The 20206-nt window shown below is 34.7% G+C and overlaps 1 protein-coding gene across 8 annotated transcripts in view; it reads left to right on the forward strand.

Annotated features, from left to right (window-relative positions):
• Positions 1-20206, forward strand: part of REDIC1 (regulator of DNA class I crossover intermediates 1) — an 81920-nt gene that overhangs the window by 17507 nt on the left and 44207 nt on the right. For 7 of the 8 annotated variants that reach the window (XM_055580751.1, XM_055580725.1, XM_055580717.1 and 4 more), the window contains 4 exons: positions 3729-3867; positions 8251-8383; positions 8860-8908; positions 16661-16776. In XM_055580751.1, the coding sequence (XP_055436726.1) occupies positions 3729-3867; positions 8251-8383; positions 8860-8908; positions 16661-16776 (437 nt within the window). The remainder of the gene's footprint in view (positions 1-3728; positions 3868-8250; positions 8384-8859; positions 8909-16660; positions 16777-20206) is intronic. The other variant, XM_055580743.1, reaches the window with a different exon arrangement.

The following is a 20206-nucleotide window of genomic DNA, read 5'->3' on the forward strand; positions in this document are numbered from 1 at the left end:
AGGATGCTGGAGTGGGTAGCCTTTCCCTTCTCCAGGGGATCCTCCCAACCCAGGGATTGAACCTAGGTCTCCGGCATTGCAGATGGATTCTTTACCAGCTGAGCCACCAGGGAAACCCAAGAATACTGGAGTGGGAAGCCTATCCCTTCTCCAGTGGATCTTCCTAACCCAGGAATTGAACTGGGGTCTCCTGCATTGCAGGTGGATTCTTTACCAACTGAGCTACCAGGGAAGCCTCAGAGGTAGTAAAACTTAAAGAAAAGTTAAGAGAGTGATTGTGATGAAAGTAGGATATTTGTTACCTCAGTGAAATGATGCCTTATTGTAAATTTAACCTGTTTTTTTTCTTCATTACTACTGAGGCTGACTATCTTTTCATTCAGATTTTCTGCTTCATGAGATACATTTCCAAGTATTTCTTTCATTTTTTATTTGGGTTGTTTGTCTTTTTCTTACTGTGTTTTTATATATCTAGGAATTCTTTGTCAGTTATATGTGTACTCAGAAGCTTTTACTTTTACTTTCTTAATGATATCTTTGAAAGAAAGTTCTCACTTTTAATGCCATTGAGTTTATCAAAAAATTTTTTGCTCTTTCTTTTATTCTTTTTTTTTTTTAATATTTATAATTTTAATTTTTCTTTCTTTTTTTTTAATTTTATTTTATTTTTAAACTTTACATAACTGTATTAGATTTGCCAAATATCAAAATGAATCCGCCACAGGTATACATGTGTTCCCCATCCTGAACCCTCCTCCCTCCTCCCTCCCCATTCCATCCCTCTGGGTCGTCCCAGTGCACCAGCCCCAAGCATCCAGTATCGTGCATCGAACCTGGACTGGAAACTCGTTTCCTACATGATATTTTACATGTTTCAATGCCATTCTCCCAAATCTTCCCACCCTCTCCCTCTCCCACAGAGTCCATAAGACTGTTCTATACATCAGTGTCTGTTTTGCTGTCTCGTACACAGGGTTATTGTTACCATCTTTCTAAATTCCATATATATGCGTTAGTATACTGTATTGGTGTTTTTCTTTCTGGCTTACTTCACTCTGTATAATAGGCTCCAGTTTCATCCACCTCATTAGAACTGGTTCAAATGTATTCTTTTTAATGGCTGAATAATACTCCATTGTGTATATGTACCACTGCTTTCTTATCCATTCATCTGCTGATGGACATCTAGGTTGCTTCCATGTCCTGGCTATTATAAACAGTGCTGCGATGAACATTGGGGTACACGTGTCTGTTTCCCTTCTGGTTTCCTCAGTGTGTATGCCCAGCAGTGGGATTGCTGGATCATAAGGCAGTTCTATTTCCAGTTTTTTAAGGAATCTCCACACTGTTCTCCATAGTGGCTGTACTAGTTTGCATTCCCACCAACAGTGTAAGAGGGTTCCCTTTTCTCCACACCCTCTCCAGCATTTATTACTTGTAGACTTTTGGATCGCAGCCATTCTGACTGGTGTGAAATGGTACCTCATAGTGGTTTTGATTTGCATTTCTCTGATAATGAGTGATGTTGAGCATCTTTTCATGTGTTTGTTAGCCATCTGTATGTCTTCTTTGGAGAAATGTCTATTTAGTTCTTTGGCCCATTTTTTGATTGGGTCATTTATTTTTCTGGATTTTGTATTCTGTTCTTCACACAATTGTTAGCATGATTTTTTTTTGAAAAACACAAGCCAGAATTTATCGTCTCCTCAAAAACCTCAATTGCTTTTCATTGCTTTTAGAATAAATCTGATTTAACCATAGCTTGACAATCCCAGGTGGTGTAGTGGTAAAGAATCCGCCTGCCAATGCAGAAGATGTGGATTCAATCCCTGGGATGGGAAGATCCCCTGGAGTAAGAAATGGCAACTCACTCCATTATTCTTACCTGAGAAATCTTTTCTTGTCCTTCCATGGACAGAGGAGCCAGGTAGGCCACACATGGGGTCACAAGAGTCAGACATGACTGAGCAGCACGCATGCAACCATAGCCTAAAAGTACCTAAAGGATCTGCATCCTGCCTGCTTCTCTGACTTTATGTTTTTACTGCTCGCCCTTTTTTTCATTGTATTTCAACCACAATGACCTTCTTTCTGCCACTCTTCTTCCCTTTCTCTGGAATAGTCTCCCTTGAGATATTTTGTGTCTGGCTTGTCAATATTTAGGTCTCAGCTAAAGTATCTGTTAGATTGACTTTCTCTGATCACTACATCTAAATAGCTCCCCACCCTCCAGTTACTCATTCTTCAGTATTCCCTTTTATCACTCTTTTCAAAGTCTGGTATTTTCTTTTTTTTTTTTTTTAATTTTATTTTATTTTTAAACTTTACATAATTGTATTAGTTTTGCCAAATATCAAAATGAATCCGCCACAGGTATACATGTGTTCCCCATCCTGAACCCTCCTCCCTCCTCCCTCCCCATTCCATCCCTCTGGGTCGTCCCAGTGCACCAGCCCCAAGCATCCAGTATCGTGCATCGAACCTGGACTGGAAACTCGTTTCCTACATGATATTTTACATGTTTCAATGCCATTCTCCCAAATCTTCCCACCCTCTCCCTCTCCCACAGAGTCCATAAGACTGTTCTATACATCAGTGTCTGTTTTGCTGTCTCGTACACAGGGTTATTGTTACCATCTTTCTAAATTCCATATATATGCGTTAGTATACTGTATTGGTGTTTTTCTTTCTGGCTTACTTCACTCTGTATAATAGGCTCCAGTTTCATCCACCTCATTAGAACTGATTCAAATGTATTCTTTTTGATGGCTGAATAATACTCCATTGTGTATATGTACCACAGCTTTCTTATCCATTCATCTGTTGATGAACATCTAGGTTGCTTCCATGTCCTGGCTATTATAAACAGTGCTGCGATGAACATTGGGGTACACGTGTCTGTTTCCCTTCTGGTTTCCTCAGTGTGTATGCCCAGCAGTGGGATTGCTGGATCATAAGGCAGTTCTATTTCCAGTTTTTTAAGGAATCTCCACACTGTTCTCCATAGTGGCTGTACTAGTTTGCATTCCCATCAACAGTGTAAGAGGGTTCCCTTTTCTCCACACCCTCTCCAAAGTCTGGTATTTTCTTATAAATTTATTGATTCTGTTCTCTTCTCCCACTCCATTAATATATGTTCATAAAAAAGGGATCTTACAGAATACCTTACCACTTTTAATCATTCTGTATCTCCTATTCCTAGAATTGTGTGTAACATAGGCACTTGATACTAAATAATCTATGAATGTAGTCTGTCCCCAGACTATTTTTAAAAAAATAATCTTAAAAGTATTTTGATCATTCTTTTGAACATTTATAAGAAAAGACTCACGGCACTTTCCTAAAGGATTGATCTCTAGTCATGTCACTTTCTTACTCTTTGAAAATTTCATACCGTCCTTTGTCTCCTCAAGCCTCTCTTCCCCAACCCTGTTCTTTTTACCTTGATATTAGATGACCTTGTCTCATATTTCAGTGGAAATAGAAGCTATCAGATGAGAATTATCTCACATTTCTACCACCAGTAGTATAGGAGGCTGTGAAATTTAGACTCTTTAGGCAAACTGCTAGTTTCATGGTTGACTTTAATTCATTTGTAAACATATAGTGTGCCATAAGAATATAAAAATATTGTCATTTATTTGATTGCATTATTGCTTTTTATTATTTGTGATTCTGCCTGAAACCATATAGTTGCTGCAATAACTTTCTATTTCTAATTATTTTAGGAATATTTTGAAAAGAAAAGGTTAAAATCAAAAATGAAATTACTGGGAGTTTTATCCCCTGTCAAAAATTCTACTGTCAGTTTAGACCTCCTTAACCTGTATATGGTAAATCAGATATCTTGCCAGAAGAAAATATCTGGTGAGTAAATTTTTCTAATACCATTTTTTAAATTTCAATGTGATTATAAGATTTAATTTTCTAATAAGTGTAATTTTAGAACTCAAAGGATGTGGAAAGGAAACTTTTAAAACTTAGTTGCCTGCTTAAATAAGAAGATTTGTTAATTTTTGCTTAAAATCTCTTATTCCTTAATCCATTTATTTTTATTTTTAGTTTATATAAATGTTATATAAAATTAATTTTATAAGGCATGGTTAGACTTATTACAGTGCAGCTGTTTCAGTTATTACATTTTTCTGTCTTGGCAGTTAGTTACCAAAGTTCAGCTAAAGAGCAGGAAATAAATGTGTTTATTATTTTATACTATTTAGAAAATCTATTTAAAAAGGAAGAGCTGAAAAGATTTTTGTCTCAATGATTAGTTTCCTATCTCACAACATAAATAATTTCTCAGGCATTCTTGGGATGTTAATTGTAGTAGTCTTAATACTTCAAAATAAAGTTCATTTTGGCTTGCACTTTGATTCTTTAAGTAAATAAAAAAGTTTAATCAGACTACTTTTTTTTCTATCTCAAGGGACCTTTGTCTGATACTTAATTTTTAAAACAAGTGCTAAAATGAGAGCTTAAAAGAGTTCATAAATGATAGATAGAAATTGATTATAGTATTCTTAGTATCCCCTCTTTTCTTTTCTCTGTCATTTTTTGTTTCTCCCTCCACAGAGCAGTTTACGAAAGTAAAAACTTTTACTGTAGTAAAAGTAAATACATAATTCATGGACTTTAGGAATAAAATTTTTTGTTGTAAATCTGATTTTACTTTCTTCACTTATATAATATTATCAACTATACTCACATTTTACATTAGATCTTCAGATCTTAATCATCATACAGCTCAAAGTTTGTGCCCTTTTGCCAGCCTCTGCCTATTTCCCCTTCTCTCTCATCCTCAGCCCCTGGAAACCACTTTCTACTCTGTGTTTCTATGAGTTTGACTTTTTTGTTTTTTCAAGGTTCCACATGTAAGTGATACCATGCTGTATTTGTCTTTTTCTGTCTGGCTTATTTCACTTAGCGTAATATTTTCATGGTCCATCCATGTTGTCATAATTGGCAGGATTTTCTTCTTTCTCAAGGCTGAAGACTATTTTATGTATACACCACATCTGTTCATCCGTTGACAGACACTTAGGTTGTTTCCATATCTTGGTTATTGTGAATAATACTTCAGTGAACATGAGAGTGCAGATTTGTCTTCAGGATCCTTTTTCATTTCTTTTGGATATATACCCAGAAGGGGTATTGCTGAATCTTGTGTTAGTCTTCTAATTTTTTGAGGAACCTCCATTCTGTTCTCCATAGTGGCTGAACCAATTTGCATTTCCACCAGCAGTGCACAGGTGTTTCCTTTTCTCCACATTCTTGTCGGCACTTGTTATCTCTTTCTTTTTGATAATTCCTTCTGACAGGTTTGAGAAGATGTGTTATTGTAGTTTTGCTTTGCATTTTCCTGATGATTACTAATATTGAGTACCCCTTGCCATTTGTATGTCGTTTTTAGAAAAATATCTATTCAAGTCCTCCGCCCATATTTAAATTAGTTTTTTTTGCTAATGAGTTATGTAAATTCTTTATATATTGTGGATATTAACCCCTTATCAAATATGTGATTTACAAATACTTTCTCCCGTTCCTTAGGTTGTCTTTTCATTTTGTTAATGGTTTCTTCTGTTATGCAGTAGCTTTTTAGTTTAATGTAGTCTCAGTTGTTTATTTTTGCTTCATTTGCCTTTGTTTTGATGTCAAATGCAAAAAATTACCAAAATGGAGAACAAAGAGCTTACCCTTTATGTTTGCTATATTTTCTTTTAAGAGTTCTATAATTTTGAGTCAAACAGTTTTTACTTTTTTTTTTAATTGGACCATGTGCAGCATACAGGATCTTAGTTCCTCAACCAGGGAACATCTTTATCTCAAAGACAGAGGGACACTGAGAGGAATCTAAATGAACAGGACTGCTGTTTTCCCCAATTTACTACACACTGTGCTCATACTCCTTTTTTGTCCTATCACATTCTCCATAACTTTTCCATTCTTCATCAAACCTAACGTAAAAATACTCAGGTTTAAACACTTCTTTGGGTCTTCATTTTCTTATGAAGTTTTCTATGTAAAACTTATATTAAATAAGTTTGTATACTTTCCTCTTGTTAGTCCATCTTTTGTCACAGGAGCCCCAGGTGGGAGTTTAGAAGGGTAGAGGATAGAGGTATTTTTACTCTCCTTTAAAACAAGACTTTATAAGTAAGGCTCAGCTGACATTCAAATAATGTTATGAACTGAATGTTTGTGTTCCCCCGTCCAAATTGATGTATTGAAATTCCAACTTGTAATGTAATGGTTTAGGAGGGACTTTTAGGAGGCAATTAGGTCATAAGGGTGGAACTCTCATGAATACAATTGTACCCTTATTAAAGAAATATCAACAACTCAGATATGCAGATGATACCACTCTAATGGTAAAAAGTGAGGAGGAACTAAAGATTCTTTTGATGAGGGTGAAAGAGGAGAGTGTAAAAGCTGGCTTAAACCTCAACATTCAAAAAATGAAGATCATGGCATCCAGTTCCGTCACTTCATGGTGAGTAGAAGGGCAGAAAGTAGATGCAGTGACAGATTTTCTTTTCTTGGGCTCCGAAATCACTGTGGACAGTGACTGCAGCCATGAAATTAAAAGACACTTGCTCCTTGGAAGGAAAACTATGAGAAGCCTAGACAGCATATTAAAAAGCAGAGGTGTCACTTTACTGACAAAGGTATGTATATAGTCAAAGCTATGGTTTTTTCAGTAGTCATGTGCTGATGTGAGAGCTGGATGTAAAGAGTGCGGTGTGGGAGAGAATTGATACATTCAAATAAGTCAACCCTAAAGGAAATCGATTCATGGGGTCGCAAAGAGTCGGACACGACTGAGGGACTGATCTGATCTGAAAGGAAATCAACCCTGAATATTCATTGGAAGGACTGATGTTGAAGCTGAAGCTCCAATACTTTGTGAAGAACCAAGTCATTGGAAAAGACACTGATGCTGGGAAAGACTGAGGGCAAAAGGAGAAAAAGGCAGCAGAGGATGAGATGGTTAGATAGCATCACCGACTCAATGGACATGAATCTGAGCAAAGTCTGAGATAGTGAAGGACAGAGAAGCTTGGCATGCTGCAATCCATGGGGTTGCAAAGAGTTGAACACAGCTTAGTGACTGAACAACAACAACAACGAAACCCCAGAGAGCTCTTTCTCCCATTACCATCTGAGAGCACAGGGAGAGAAGATGGTTGTCTGAGAAACAGGAAGCAGGCCCTCACCAGACACCAAATTTGCCAGCACCTTGATCTTGGACATCCCAGCCTCCAGACTGAGAAATAAACTTCTGTTGTTCATAATCCACCCAGTCTATGGCATCCAGTTACAGCAGCCTTGAAAGGACCAAGGTACTTAACTAAAAGGAAGGGCAGTGGTGCAGCTGGGCTTCAGAAACTGCTTGAATCAGAGGCTTTGAATTCAATCAAGATTCTTTCTCACTTCAGATATTAGCTTCATTCTCTCAGACTGCCTTCATCATTGGGGTTTAAAACATTACCTTAAAAAACCAACATTGCTCATCTCTCCTACTTTTGCCATTAGAGAAATACTGAGAGATGTTTCACCTGGTCCTGAACTTTTGAAAATTCCATTGAAGGAGCGTTGCCTTACCCCAGGTCTTAGCACTGGAACAATTACTCCTAAACAGAGGGAACAGTTCTTAATTCTTCTTGGGTTAGATGTCTACCCCTTCACCAATTATTTTTACCGAAAGGCAGGGTTTTATAAGATGGTGGAAAGTCTCCACTAGAACTGTATAGTTGATGCATGTGTAAAAAACATTTCCCAGGAAAGAAAAGTTGTTACAAATACTGAACAGATGAAACAGAGACTTTTTCTATAAAGACACACAAATATTCTGCTTCTATAAATTTAAAAAATCTAGTGAGGGAAATAGAGTTAATCATGAACAAGAAAGGATGGTAAGTGTTATAACAGAGAACCTATATAGTGCTATGAGAATGTGTAAGACAATATCTGATATGGTCTGGGTTTCAAGGAAGTATTAGAGGAAGAAAAAAGTAGAAGGGATTTAATAGAACCCCTTTCAAGAGGAGTATATAAGATGATAAAGTAAAAAGAATGATTCAAAATATCTGAGATAGTATTGTAATGACTTCTAGCATATATAGAATACAGGTGGTTTCAGTAAATTTCTAAAATGTGCATTTATTTAATGAACATAGTATATCAAATGATGCTTTAAAAAGATTTTATTTTTCTTATAATTTTTTATAAATTATATTTTTTTCATTCTAGAAACTGTGAGAAAACCAATGCATGTGAATATGAATAAAGACATAAAAATGCCCCTAAGAAAGCATGATATAGAACTTCCAATGTCACCTAACTGTGTACCATCTAAACTCTGCATTGATGATACAGAAAACAAGTAGGTTTTAGCTAGGTTATATTAATGTATCTATCTGATGTATATTACATTAATATATAATATATATATAACATCATATATTATTATATAGTATTTAAATGGTCATTATTGTTTTACTGTTTTACTCACTAGAAGATATACAGAGGAATTATTCTTCTATAATAGCTCCAGTTTTTGTTTGTTCAGCTGCTATAATATCATTAAACTATTAAGACATTTATCAAATCATCAAATGTCCCTACTAAGATTTTGTACACATAGTTTAACTTTATCATAAAATATCTCTCTTATAACAATATAATTTTTAGAAAACTCAATAATATTATGATCTGGAATGAATAGAGTTACTTAGAGTTCCATATGTTTCCATATGTTTTTGTATTTGTATATAACAGTATGAATTTTAAATAGATATATAAAGATGGTCAATTTTATTGCCATCTATATTTTTAACCTTAAAATTTTATTTTTGTTAGTGTATACTATCGAAGACTAGACACCAAGGAAGAACTTGATCCAGTTCAGGTGAGGTTTTTTTAAATTAAATTTTATTATTTTGATAGTTGTGATATGCCAACAAATGATATACATTTTTCAAACACTGGAAAAACTTAGTATTTATAATTATTCTTTTAAAAGTTTTTAATATAAGGAACCTACACCTTAAGAATATTTTAACCAATTGCTTACGAGAAACATTTTGGAGTTCTGATAATGTCGATGAGGCCTATGTGTGCGTAATATTTGCTTCTGCTTGTTACTGACAAGCTGTAAAGGATAGTTCATTTGGAGATTCCTGATTTTAGTTCATGTGATCATTGAGTAATTCATCTCTTCACACAGTGATCAGATTATTTGATTTCATATGAAACTATGATTTTCGATAGTCTTGTTGATCCTAGGATTATTTTTTGAAGTATTGCAAATGATTATTTTTTAGCAATTTTTAATTTTTAAAAATTTTATTTACTTATTTTTAAATTGAAGTATAGTTGATTTACAATGTTGTGTTAGTTTCAGGTATACAGCATAGTGGCTTAATTATATATATATTTAAATTTGTTTCCTTTATTATTGTTGTTCAGTAGCTCAGTCGTCTCCAACTCTTGGTGATCCCGTGGACCGCAGCACACCAGGCTTCCCTGTCTTTCACTATCTCCCAGAATTTGCTCAAACTCTTGTCCCTTGTGTCAGTAGTGCCATCCAACCAAGCATCTTTTAATTTCATGGCTGCAGTCACTGTCTACGGTGATTTTAGAGCTCAAGAAAAGGAAGTCCGTCACTGTTTCCTATTTTTTCCCATCTATTTGGCATGAAGTGATGGCATTAGTTTTTTTAATGTTTTTCTTTATGCTGCTGCTGCTGCTAAGTCGCGTCGGTTGTGTCCAACTCTGTGCGACCCCATAGATGGCAGCCCTGACCAGGCTTCTGTCCCTGGGATTCTCCAGGCAAGAACACTGGAGTGGGTTGCCATTGCCTTCTCCAATGTTTTTCTTTATAGGTTATTACAAAATATATATTTTAAAGTATTCATTTATATATTTATTTGGAAGCATCAGCTCTTAACTTGCAGCACACAAGTCATGTGGGAACTTTTGCTGAGGCCATGGACTCTCTAGTTGTGGCATGTGTGTTCTTCCTATGGCTCTGGAGCACATGCACTCAGTAGTAGCAGCATGCAGGGTTAGTTGCTCTACAGCTTATGTGACCTTAGTTCATAGACCAGGGATCAGACCCATATCTTCTACATTGCAAGGTGGATTCTTAACCCCTGGTCCATCAAGGAAGTTCAAGTTGTTACAAAGTATTGAGTATAGTCCTCTGGGCTATCCAGTAGGTTCTTATTGGTTATTCACTTTGTATATAGTAGTGCATGGGTGCTCAGTCATGCAGTCATGTCCATATGATTCTTTGTGACCCACATGGACTGTAGCCCACCAGGCTCCTCTGTCCATGGAATTTTCCAGGCAAGAATACTGGAATGAGTTGCCATTTCCTCCTTCAGGGGATCTTTCTGACCCAGGGATTGAACCCACGTTTCCTGTGGCTCCTGCATTAGCAGCTAGATTGTTTACCACTGAGCCACTTGGGAAGCATATGTGTATATGCTAATCCCAACTTGCTAGTTTATCCCTCCCCACTTTCAACCTTGGTAACTGTAAGTTTGTTTTCTATGTCTGTGGGTCTATTTCTGTTTTGTAGATAAGTTCATTTGTATCTATTTTTTTAGATTCCACTTATAAGTGATATCCTATGATATTTGTCTTTCTCTGTCTGTGTTACTTTTCTTAGTATGGTTATCTCTAGGTCTATCCATGTTGCTGCAAATGGCATTATTTTGTTCTTTTTTATAACTGAGTAAATATATATATACCACATATTCTTTATCCATTCATCTGTTCATGGACATTTAGGTTGTATCTTTTCAAATTATGGTTTTCTTCAGATATATCCCCAGGAGTAGGATTGCAGGAGCATATGATAGCTCTATTTTTAGTTTTTAAGGAACCTTCATACCATACTCCAAAGTGAATCTGTAAATTGCCTTGGGTAGGGAGTCATTTTAACAACATTAATTCTTCCGGTTCAGGAACATGGTATATCTTTCCACCTGTTTGTGTCATCTTCAGTTTCTTTCATCAGTGTCTTACCATTTTCAGAGTATAGGTCTTTTGCCTCCTTAGACAGGTCTCTTTCTAGATATTTTCATCTTTGATGTGATGGTAAGTGAAATTGTTTCCTTAATTTCTCTTTCTGATCTTCCATTGTGAATGTATGGAAATGCAATAGATTTCTGTATGTTAATTTTGTATCCTGCAACTTTACCACATTCACTGATGTGCTCTAGAAGTTTTCTGGTAGCATCTTTAGGGTTTTCTATGTATGAAAGTCTCTCAGTCATGTCTGACTCTTTGTGACCCCATGGACTATATAGTCCATGGAATTCTGGCAGAATACTGGAGTGGGTAGCTGTTCCCTTCTCTGGGGGATTTTCCCAACCCAGGGATCAAACCCAGGTCTCCCACATTGTGGGCAAGTTTTTTACCAGCTGAGCCACCAGGGAAGCAAATATAGTGTTATGTCATCTGCAAATAGTGACAGTTTTACCTCTTTTCCAATTTGAATTTTTTTTTAAATTTCTCTTTCTTTTTTGACTGCCATGGCCAGAACTTCCAAAACTGCACCGAGTAAAAGTGGCAAGTGTGGACATCCTTGTCTTGTACCTGATCTTAGAGGAAATGTGTTGAGTATGATGTTTACTGTGGGTTTGTCATAAATGGCCTGTATTATGTTGAGATATGTTCCCTCTATTCCCACTTTCTGGAGAGTTTTTATCATAAATGGATGTTAAATTTTATCAAAAGCTTTTTCTGCATTTATTGATATGGTCATATGACTTTTATTCTTCAGTTTGTGAATGTGGTATATATTACACTGATTAATTTGTGGATATTGAAAAATCTTTGTATCCCTGGGATAAATGCCACTTGATCATGGCATTTGTTTTTCAGTTGCTAAGTCGCATTTTACTCTGCATCCCATGAATTGCAGCATGCCACACTTCCCTGTCCTTCACTATCTCCCAGAGTTTGCTCAAACTCATGTCCACTGAGACTGTGATGCCATCCAACCATCTCATCCTCTGTCGCCCCCTTCTCCCCCTGCATTCAATCTTCCCCAGCATCAGGGTCTTTCAGTCAGTTCTTTGCATCAGGCGGCTGAAGTATTGAATGTTTGGCTTTAGCATCAGTCCTTCCAATAAATAGTCAGGGTTCATTTCCTGTTTTGATCTTGCAGTCCAAGGGACTCTCAAGAGTCTTCTCCAGGACCACAATTCAAAAGCATCAGTTCTTCAGCACTCAACCTTCTTTATGGTCCAGCTCTCACATACATACATGACTACTGGTATATGATCCTTTTAATGAATTGTTGGATTCAGTTTGCTAATATTCTGTTGAGGATTTTTCATCGGTGATATTGGCCTGTGATTTTCTTTTGGGGAGTACCTTTGTCTGTTTTCTGTATTAGGGTGATGGTGGCTTCATACCATGAGTTTGGAAGTGTACCTTTCTCTGCAGTTTTTGAAATAGTTTCAGAAGGATAGTTGTTAACTTTTCTCCAAATGTTTGGTAAAATTTATATGTTAAGTCTTCTGGTCCTGGACTTTTGTTTGTTGAAAGTTTTAAAGTTACAGGTTTAATTTCAGTACTTACAATTGGTCTGTCATATTTTCTATTTCTTCCTTGTTCATTCTTGAGAGATTGTACCTTTTTAAGGATTTATAAACCTGGGTCTCCTGCTTTGTAGGCAAATTCTTTACCGTCTGAGCCACCAGGAAAACCCAGCAGTCTCTTGTGGTCCTTTGTATTTCTGTGGTGTTGGTTGTAACTTCTTTTTCATTGATAATTTTATTGATTTGAGGCTTCCCTGGTGGCTCAAACAGTAAAGAATCTGCCTGCAGACCCTGGTTTGATTCCTGGATCAGGAAGATCCCCTGGAGAAGGGAGTGGCTACCCACTCCAGTATACTTGCCTGGAGAATTCTATGGACAGAGTAGTCTGATGAGCAACAGTCCATGAGGTCACAAAGAGTCAAACACAGCTGAGTGACTAACACTTTCACTTCATTGATTTGGACCCTTTCCCTTTTTTCCTTGTTGATTCTGAGTAAAGGTTTATCAATTTTGTTTATCTTTTCAAAGAACTAACTTTTAATTTTTTGACTTTCTGTTGTTTTTTAGTATCTACTTCATGAGACTTATGAATTCTTTCCTTCTACTAATTTTGGGTTTTGTTTATTCTTATCTCTCTAGTTGCTTTAGGTATAAGATTAGATTGTTCATTTGAGATTTTCCTTGTTTCATGATATAAACTTATATCACTGTAAACTTCCCTCTTAGAGATACTTTTAGCAAATAAAATTCTATTCAATTAGAAAATGAACAGATTGTGATTAAAGTTTGAAATATTAAGATCTAAGGCTATGGTAATGTTTATCCTTTCTTTTCTTTAAATTGCTAAAGTTAAACTACAGAAAGGTAAAAACAGTGATACTAAAATCTCTTGAAAATCTCATCAGCTGTCCTGTGTATTAATGAAACTGAGGCTTTCCATTTTTAGGAGATGTCATGTAGTAGAATGGGACTTGAGGGTGTAGAGGACCAAGAGTGATAAAGTCCAGTGAAAAGGAGCTCTTCAGTATAATCTTAGCTGATAAACTCTGTGGTCTTAATAAGTCTTGTCAATTGCTGATTGACTTGCCTTTCTTTCCTTGGAACTTTTTCTGCACCTCATGACCTTTTTTGCTTCTATTTTTCACTTTTCTCATCTCTCGTTTATACATTTTGGCAAATGAAATGATTGTGTCTTTCCTGTAGTTATCACAAGTCATGGGCTCATATAGAATGTTTTAACCTCAGTTCAACAGAACAGAAAACTGCATTTTCACTCCACTATCTTTTTCAGCAGAAGTATCTTCCATTGGAAATACTACAAAACAAAATTTCATTCCCAGAATAGTACCTAGTCTTCAGAAAGTTGCATATAAAAAGAGGCAGGATGAATAAGTGTCTTTGAATCGAAGGTTCTTAGCATTTTGATACCATTATATTTTATGATATGTTCTTTTCTTATTTATAGATTTTAAAATATTAGTTGTAACTTGCTGTAGATATAGTCACAATAGGATATAAATTAGGTATAAAGTTCCTCTTAGGGCAAAAACTTAATTTTCTGCACTGTAGGAAATTATGAATTCAAAAACTGAAATCTTGTTTAAAAATCTTTGAAAAAATCATTTTTTAGTAAAATTGATAGTGAAACTGAAAATCGTTCAGTGTGTTACATAATAGTATGATGACTGTAATCACAGTAAATGAATAGTTGGTGATGTCATGGTGGCCCAGTAGATGTGTTATAGAAAAGGTTCTGTGAATAGCAATATATAACTTCAGTGATATCACAGTAGCCTATATTAAGTATGAATTGTGATGACTTGATTCTTTTCATGATTTGACAGATGCCAACTGGGTATATGCATTTCAATTATAATTACACAAATATGTAGAGATGTGTAATGCTAAAATGTTTAATTATTTATGCACTAAGGTTAATACTAAAAATTCAAAATTTAAAGTTCTGAAATATATCTTCCATAGAAAATGCCAAGAAGTGATTTTTTATTAAATTTACATAGATTTAAAAAATGAAATTATTAAAGATTACTGTGTGTGTGCTTGTGCTTAGTCACTCATTTGTGTCTGACTTTTTGTGACCCCATGGACTGTAGCCCACCAGCCTTCTCTGCCCATAGTATTTTCCAGGCAAGAATACTGGAGTGGGTTGCCATTTCATCCTCTAGGAGATCTTCCTGACCAGAGACTGAACCTGTGTCTCTTGTGTCTCCTGCATTCCTGGCAGATTGTTTACCTGCTGAGCCATCAGGGATTATTGTAATAATATATAATGATAGTGAGGAAAATGGTTATATAAATGCTGTGTCTTATTAGCAGGAATATTTATTTTGAATTCCTCTCAATTTTAGCATGCAGTGGTTTATGCCATATTTATTATTTATAAATTAATTTACAATTATAAATTTATTAGTTATAGTTATGGTATTTTATAGCTATATAATATACACCATGATTCACTTTTATTAAAGTATGTTTTCTGTTTTTCAGAAAAGAAAAATTGAAGTACTGATATTATGTTTCAATGATATATGTTAGCCTTATTAATTTAAGAACCCAATAATTTTTGAAGGATGCAGTGAAAAATATTCCATTATCTTTCATTTTGTATTTATAAGACTAAAACTTGCATCCTAGATCTGCTTAAAACTCATTCTTATTCTTTTAAATAATTTATAGGCTAGAGAATGAAATGCCCTGTAATCTATTAGATTAGTGATTATCTGCAGAAGGGTAAATAATGCAATACTTAATAGAGCAGAAGACAGCAACAAGAGTCTTTTATACCTGTCCAAGGCATATTGATCAGTCCTGGGTGTTCTTTGGAAAGAATGATGCTAAAGCTGAAACTTCAGTACTTTGGCCCCCTCAGGCGAAGAGTTGACTCATTGGAAAAGACTCTGATGCTGGGAGGGATTGGGGGCAGGAGGAGAAGGGGACGGCAGAGGATGAAATGGCTGGATGGCATCACCGACTCGATGGACGTGAGTTTGAGTGAACTCCGGGAGTTGGTAATGGACAGGAAGGCCTGGCGTGCTGTGATTCATGGGGTCGCAAAGAGTTGGACATGACTGAGCAACTGAACTGAACTGAACTGAAGGCATATTGTCATGTTGTGAAGTTTTAGTGAAGTATTTAATAGTTTATTTGGAGGGATTTGAAGAAAAGTGAGAACTGAAATGAAATTATAAGATACAAAGGAAAATTAATTGAAAAAAAAAAAAAAAGAAAAAAATTTGGTCTGGGACTCACTTCTCACTGCCCTAGAGAAGTTAATATTTGAGCCAATATATAATATTCCCTTCTCTTTTGATTTGTTTGTGTGTTACTCACTCTGAGGAATGAATTTGTCTCTGTGCTTCTACCACTGTCTCTCTGACACTGAGATGTATTATAAGACTTTATTTTCAACTTTCCCTTACTTTAAACCTTTATACTTTTTTGAAGCCTTTCAGTATCTCTTTTTGTCTCCCTCTCTTTTTCTATTTCTGTCATTGATTTTCTTTGGACTTATCTCTATGTTTCATGGCTTACAGATAAATATATACTGCAGATGTAAATTATTATTGCTGGATAGATTAATGTTGAGCCAATAAAATATCTTTCCACATTAATAAATGGATTATTTCAATTGCTTTTCTCAATAGTCTTCCAATCCTTTCTGCATTTTGCACTCAATGATATTGATATTCAGAAATATTAAAGTAGCAGTCTAAAATTTTACAAGGTAGATGGAAAAATTGAGTTAGGTACAGCTGTTTTCTTGAAGAGATTATGTGATTTCTATGAGAGAAATTTAACTTTTATTTACTCAGATCCTGGTGTTCTGAGTATTTTTTAACCAGTGTAAAATACTTAGCTCACCATAGTATCAACCGTATTATTTTAATAATCACTCAAATACTGATATGCTTTCATTGTTAGAAACTATTTTATTTTCAATTAGGGTGCAATTATTTTCTTTTAGATTAAAATAATACATTTTTTGAATATATGTGTATTCACTTAAATGGCATTTTATGATAAATAATTTAAATTGTGTATCTGTACATTACCATTTTGGCAGCTCTTCCTTTCTTTTTCAGCTCAATAATGTTAATTATTCTCATTCCTTGGTTTCTAAATTAAATGAAAATCAAGATACTTTCAATCCATCATATGAAACATCACAATCTGGACCATTATTTAAAAGATTAAACAGGTAAGCAAAGATGTTGAAGGTAATAAAGAACCTGTAGCATTTATTTCTTAAATTATTAATTTGCTTTTAACAGACACAACTATTTTTAGTTAGAGATGTAAACAGACCTAAATATTACTACTAGAATAAAAACACTATCAATAAAATATAGTATTTCATTAAATCACTTTTAAATAATTATTGTCGAATTGACCTTTAACTAATTTATTTAAAAAAATATTTGGGGCCAAGGTGTTTTGCACCTGTTTTATAATTTCCATGAATTACTAGTTTCCTTTACTGTGTCATATCGTATTAACTTCTTTTTCATATCTGGTAGTTGATCAGTGCCCTATTTTTATTTTCTAGATGTCTGTATATAAACCCTAGTTCTTTTTTTTTTTTACCCCATTGAAATTGTCAAACCAGTTTGAATTATTTCTTAATTGTGATGAGAAACCTTGACTTTGCAATCCTATCCAAGTCTTCATATTAATAGATAGCACCACTATTCACTCAGTTGCTTAAGCCAAAATAAAAGTTGTCCTTGATTTCTTCCTTTTCTTTATCTCTCAATATACATTTCACCAACAAAGTATTGTCATTTCTGCATTCTAAGAAACCTTAATATTATTTACTTACGTTTTCATCTCTAATGGTTCCATCCCAGTCTAAGCAAACACTGCTTCTTGCCTGGAGAATTGTAAAAGCCACAAAACACTACTTTTTTCTCTTTGTTCTGAGATTTTTCAAAAACAACTTTATTAATGTATAATCAACATATAACAAACTGAACTTACCTAAAATGTGCACTTTGGTAAGTTTTGGCGTATTTTAAAAATAATGAACTTACTCATTGTCTCCTGTAGTTTCTTGGCCACCTTTGTAAATCCATTCTTCTGGTCATTTCACATGACTTACTCCCATCCCAAGGCAACCGTTGATGTGATTTCTGTTACTATCGATTAGTCTGTAAGTGGCATTATACAGTATGTTTTCCCATTTTTGGTTTTTTTTTTTTTTTTCACTCAGCATAATTACTTTGAGATTCATCTTTGTTGTTTATTGTGTGTTCAGTAAATCCATTTCTTTTTATTGCTGAGTAGTTTTCCATTGTATGAATATAGCAAAATTTATTCATCTGTTGATGGACAGTTGGGTTTTTTTTTCCAGTTTGGGCTATTCCAAAATGAAGCTACTATGAACATTGATGTTGAAATCTTGTTTGAATATATGTTTTCATTTCTGTTGGGTAAATATCTACAGGGCTTCCCTCATAGCTCAGTTTGTGAAGAATCTGCCTGCAATGCAGGAGACCCGGGTTTGAGTCCTGGGTTGGGAAGATTCTGTGGAGAAGGAAATGACACCAACTCCATATTCTTGCCTGGAGAATCCCATGGACCAAAGAGCTTGGCAGGCTACAGTCCATGGGGTCACCCAAGAGTCAGACACGACTTAGCGACTAAACCACCACCAGATATCTACATATGGAATGGCTAGTGTATGTTTAACATTTTAAGAAACTGGCAGACTTGTTTCCCAAGTGATTTGTGTCATTTCTACATTCCCATCAGCAAAGAATGAGAGCTCCATTTGCAGTACATTCTTGACAACACTTGGTATGGTTAGTCTTTTAAAATTTATGCTACTTTAGTCAATATGTAATGGTATCTTATTGAGGTTTTAATGATGTTGGCATCTTTTCATGTGCTTACTAATCATTTATGTATCTTTGGTGAAATGCTTAGCCTTTTCATTTTCTTAATGGTGTCTTCTTGACACTAACTTTTTTTTTTTTTTACAAAGGTTTTAATTTTTATGAAATGCAATTGGTTAATTTTTTATTTATGAATCATGCATATGATGTCAAAGCTAATGAATCTTTGCCTGAGGCAAGGTTATGAAGACTTTCTGTTATGTTTACTTCTGTCTTGTGGTTTTCAATATAACATTTTCCACTTTGAGTTAATTTTTTATGTATGATGTGAGGATCATTAGGATATGGTGTGATGAAATAAGGAACTAATTTCATCATTTGCATTTATGGAAAGAAAAGAATACCTTTACCCCATTGAGTGCTTTGAGACGTTTGTTAAAAATTAATGGACAAAAGTATAAATTATTTTCCCCTGTAATCTCAGTTCAGTTCTATTGAAAAATCATGTCTGTTTTTATGTTTGTCACACGGTCTCAACTACTAAAGCTTTACCGTAAGTTTTGAAATTGGGAATTGTGTTAGTCCTCCAATTTATTCTTCTTTTTCAAAAATGTTTTAGCTTGTCTTAGTCCTTTGCATTTTCATATGAGTTTTAGGATCAGCCTGTCCATTTCTGGGGAAAAGGAAGTTTAATTTGATTTTTATAGGGATTGTTTTGAATCTTTAGACCAATTTTGAGAAAATTTTAACATTTTAACAATAGTGGCTCTTCTAATCCATGAACATGAAATGTTTCTAGTCAATTTTTGTCATATGTATGTCATAAGAGCTTTAGTCTTAATAGCCCCAAACTTGCACTAACCCAGATGTCCATTAAGAATAGAATATTATATGATATTCATATAATGGAATAGTACACAGAAATGAAAAAAGTGAGCTACTAATATATGTCATAGCAAGCAAGAATATGCATAAATCTCAACACAAAAAGAGAATCATTGTATAATTTAATTTATATGACATTCAGACAGCAAGCAGAATAGTGGTTAGTTTTTGGAGGTGTGAACTTAGAGGGCACGAGAGAACTTTCCAGTGTACTTGAAGTGAGCTTTTCTTTCTCCTCAGCATTATTGACCTATAATCTGATGAATAAAAATTGTATCTGTTTAAGTTGTCTGCTCTGATGATTTAATAGGCATACACATATTCAAATGATTACCACGATCAAGCTAATTGACACATTGATCACCTCACATAGTTAACATTATTATATGTATGGTGAGACCATTTAAGATCTATTCTGTTAACAAATTTCAAGAGTAAATGTAGCATTAAGACTATAGTCACCGTGTTGTACAGATCCCCAGAGCTTATTCATCTTGTGACTGGAAATTTGTACACTTGAACCAATATCTCTCCATTTTCCCCACTTCCTCAGCCCCTAGCAGCCATGATAGTACCCTCTGCCTTTTTTAATTTGGGATTCTACATTTAAGTGAGATCTTATAGTATTTTTCTGTGTCTGGTTATTTCACTTAGCGTAATATTCTCCCTGTTCATTCATGTTGTCATAAATAGGAGAATTTTTATTTTTAGGGATGAATAATATTCCATCTTATTTAACATCCTTTTTTTTCTCAGTAATTACAATTGTTTTCTATGTAATGAAATTAATTACAGTAGCTTTCGATAAGCCTCATGCTTATATTGTTAAATAAGTATTTTATTCTTTTTATGCTGTTATGAATGGAATTATTTTCATTTTTAAAAAATTTTTTGAGGTATAGTTGATTT

Source organism: Bubalus kerabau, chromosome 1 (assembly GCF_029407905.1).
Source record: "Bubalus kerabau isolate K-KA32 ecotype Philippines breed swamp buffalo chromosome 1, PCC_UOA_SB_1v2, whole genome shotgun sequence".
NCBI classification, from domain to species: Eukaryota; Metazoa; Chordata; class Mammalia; order Artiodactyla; family Bovidae; genus Bubalus; species Bubalus kerabau.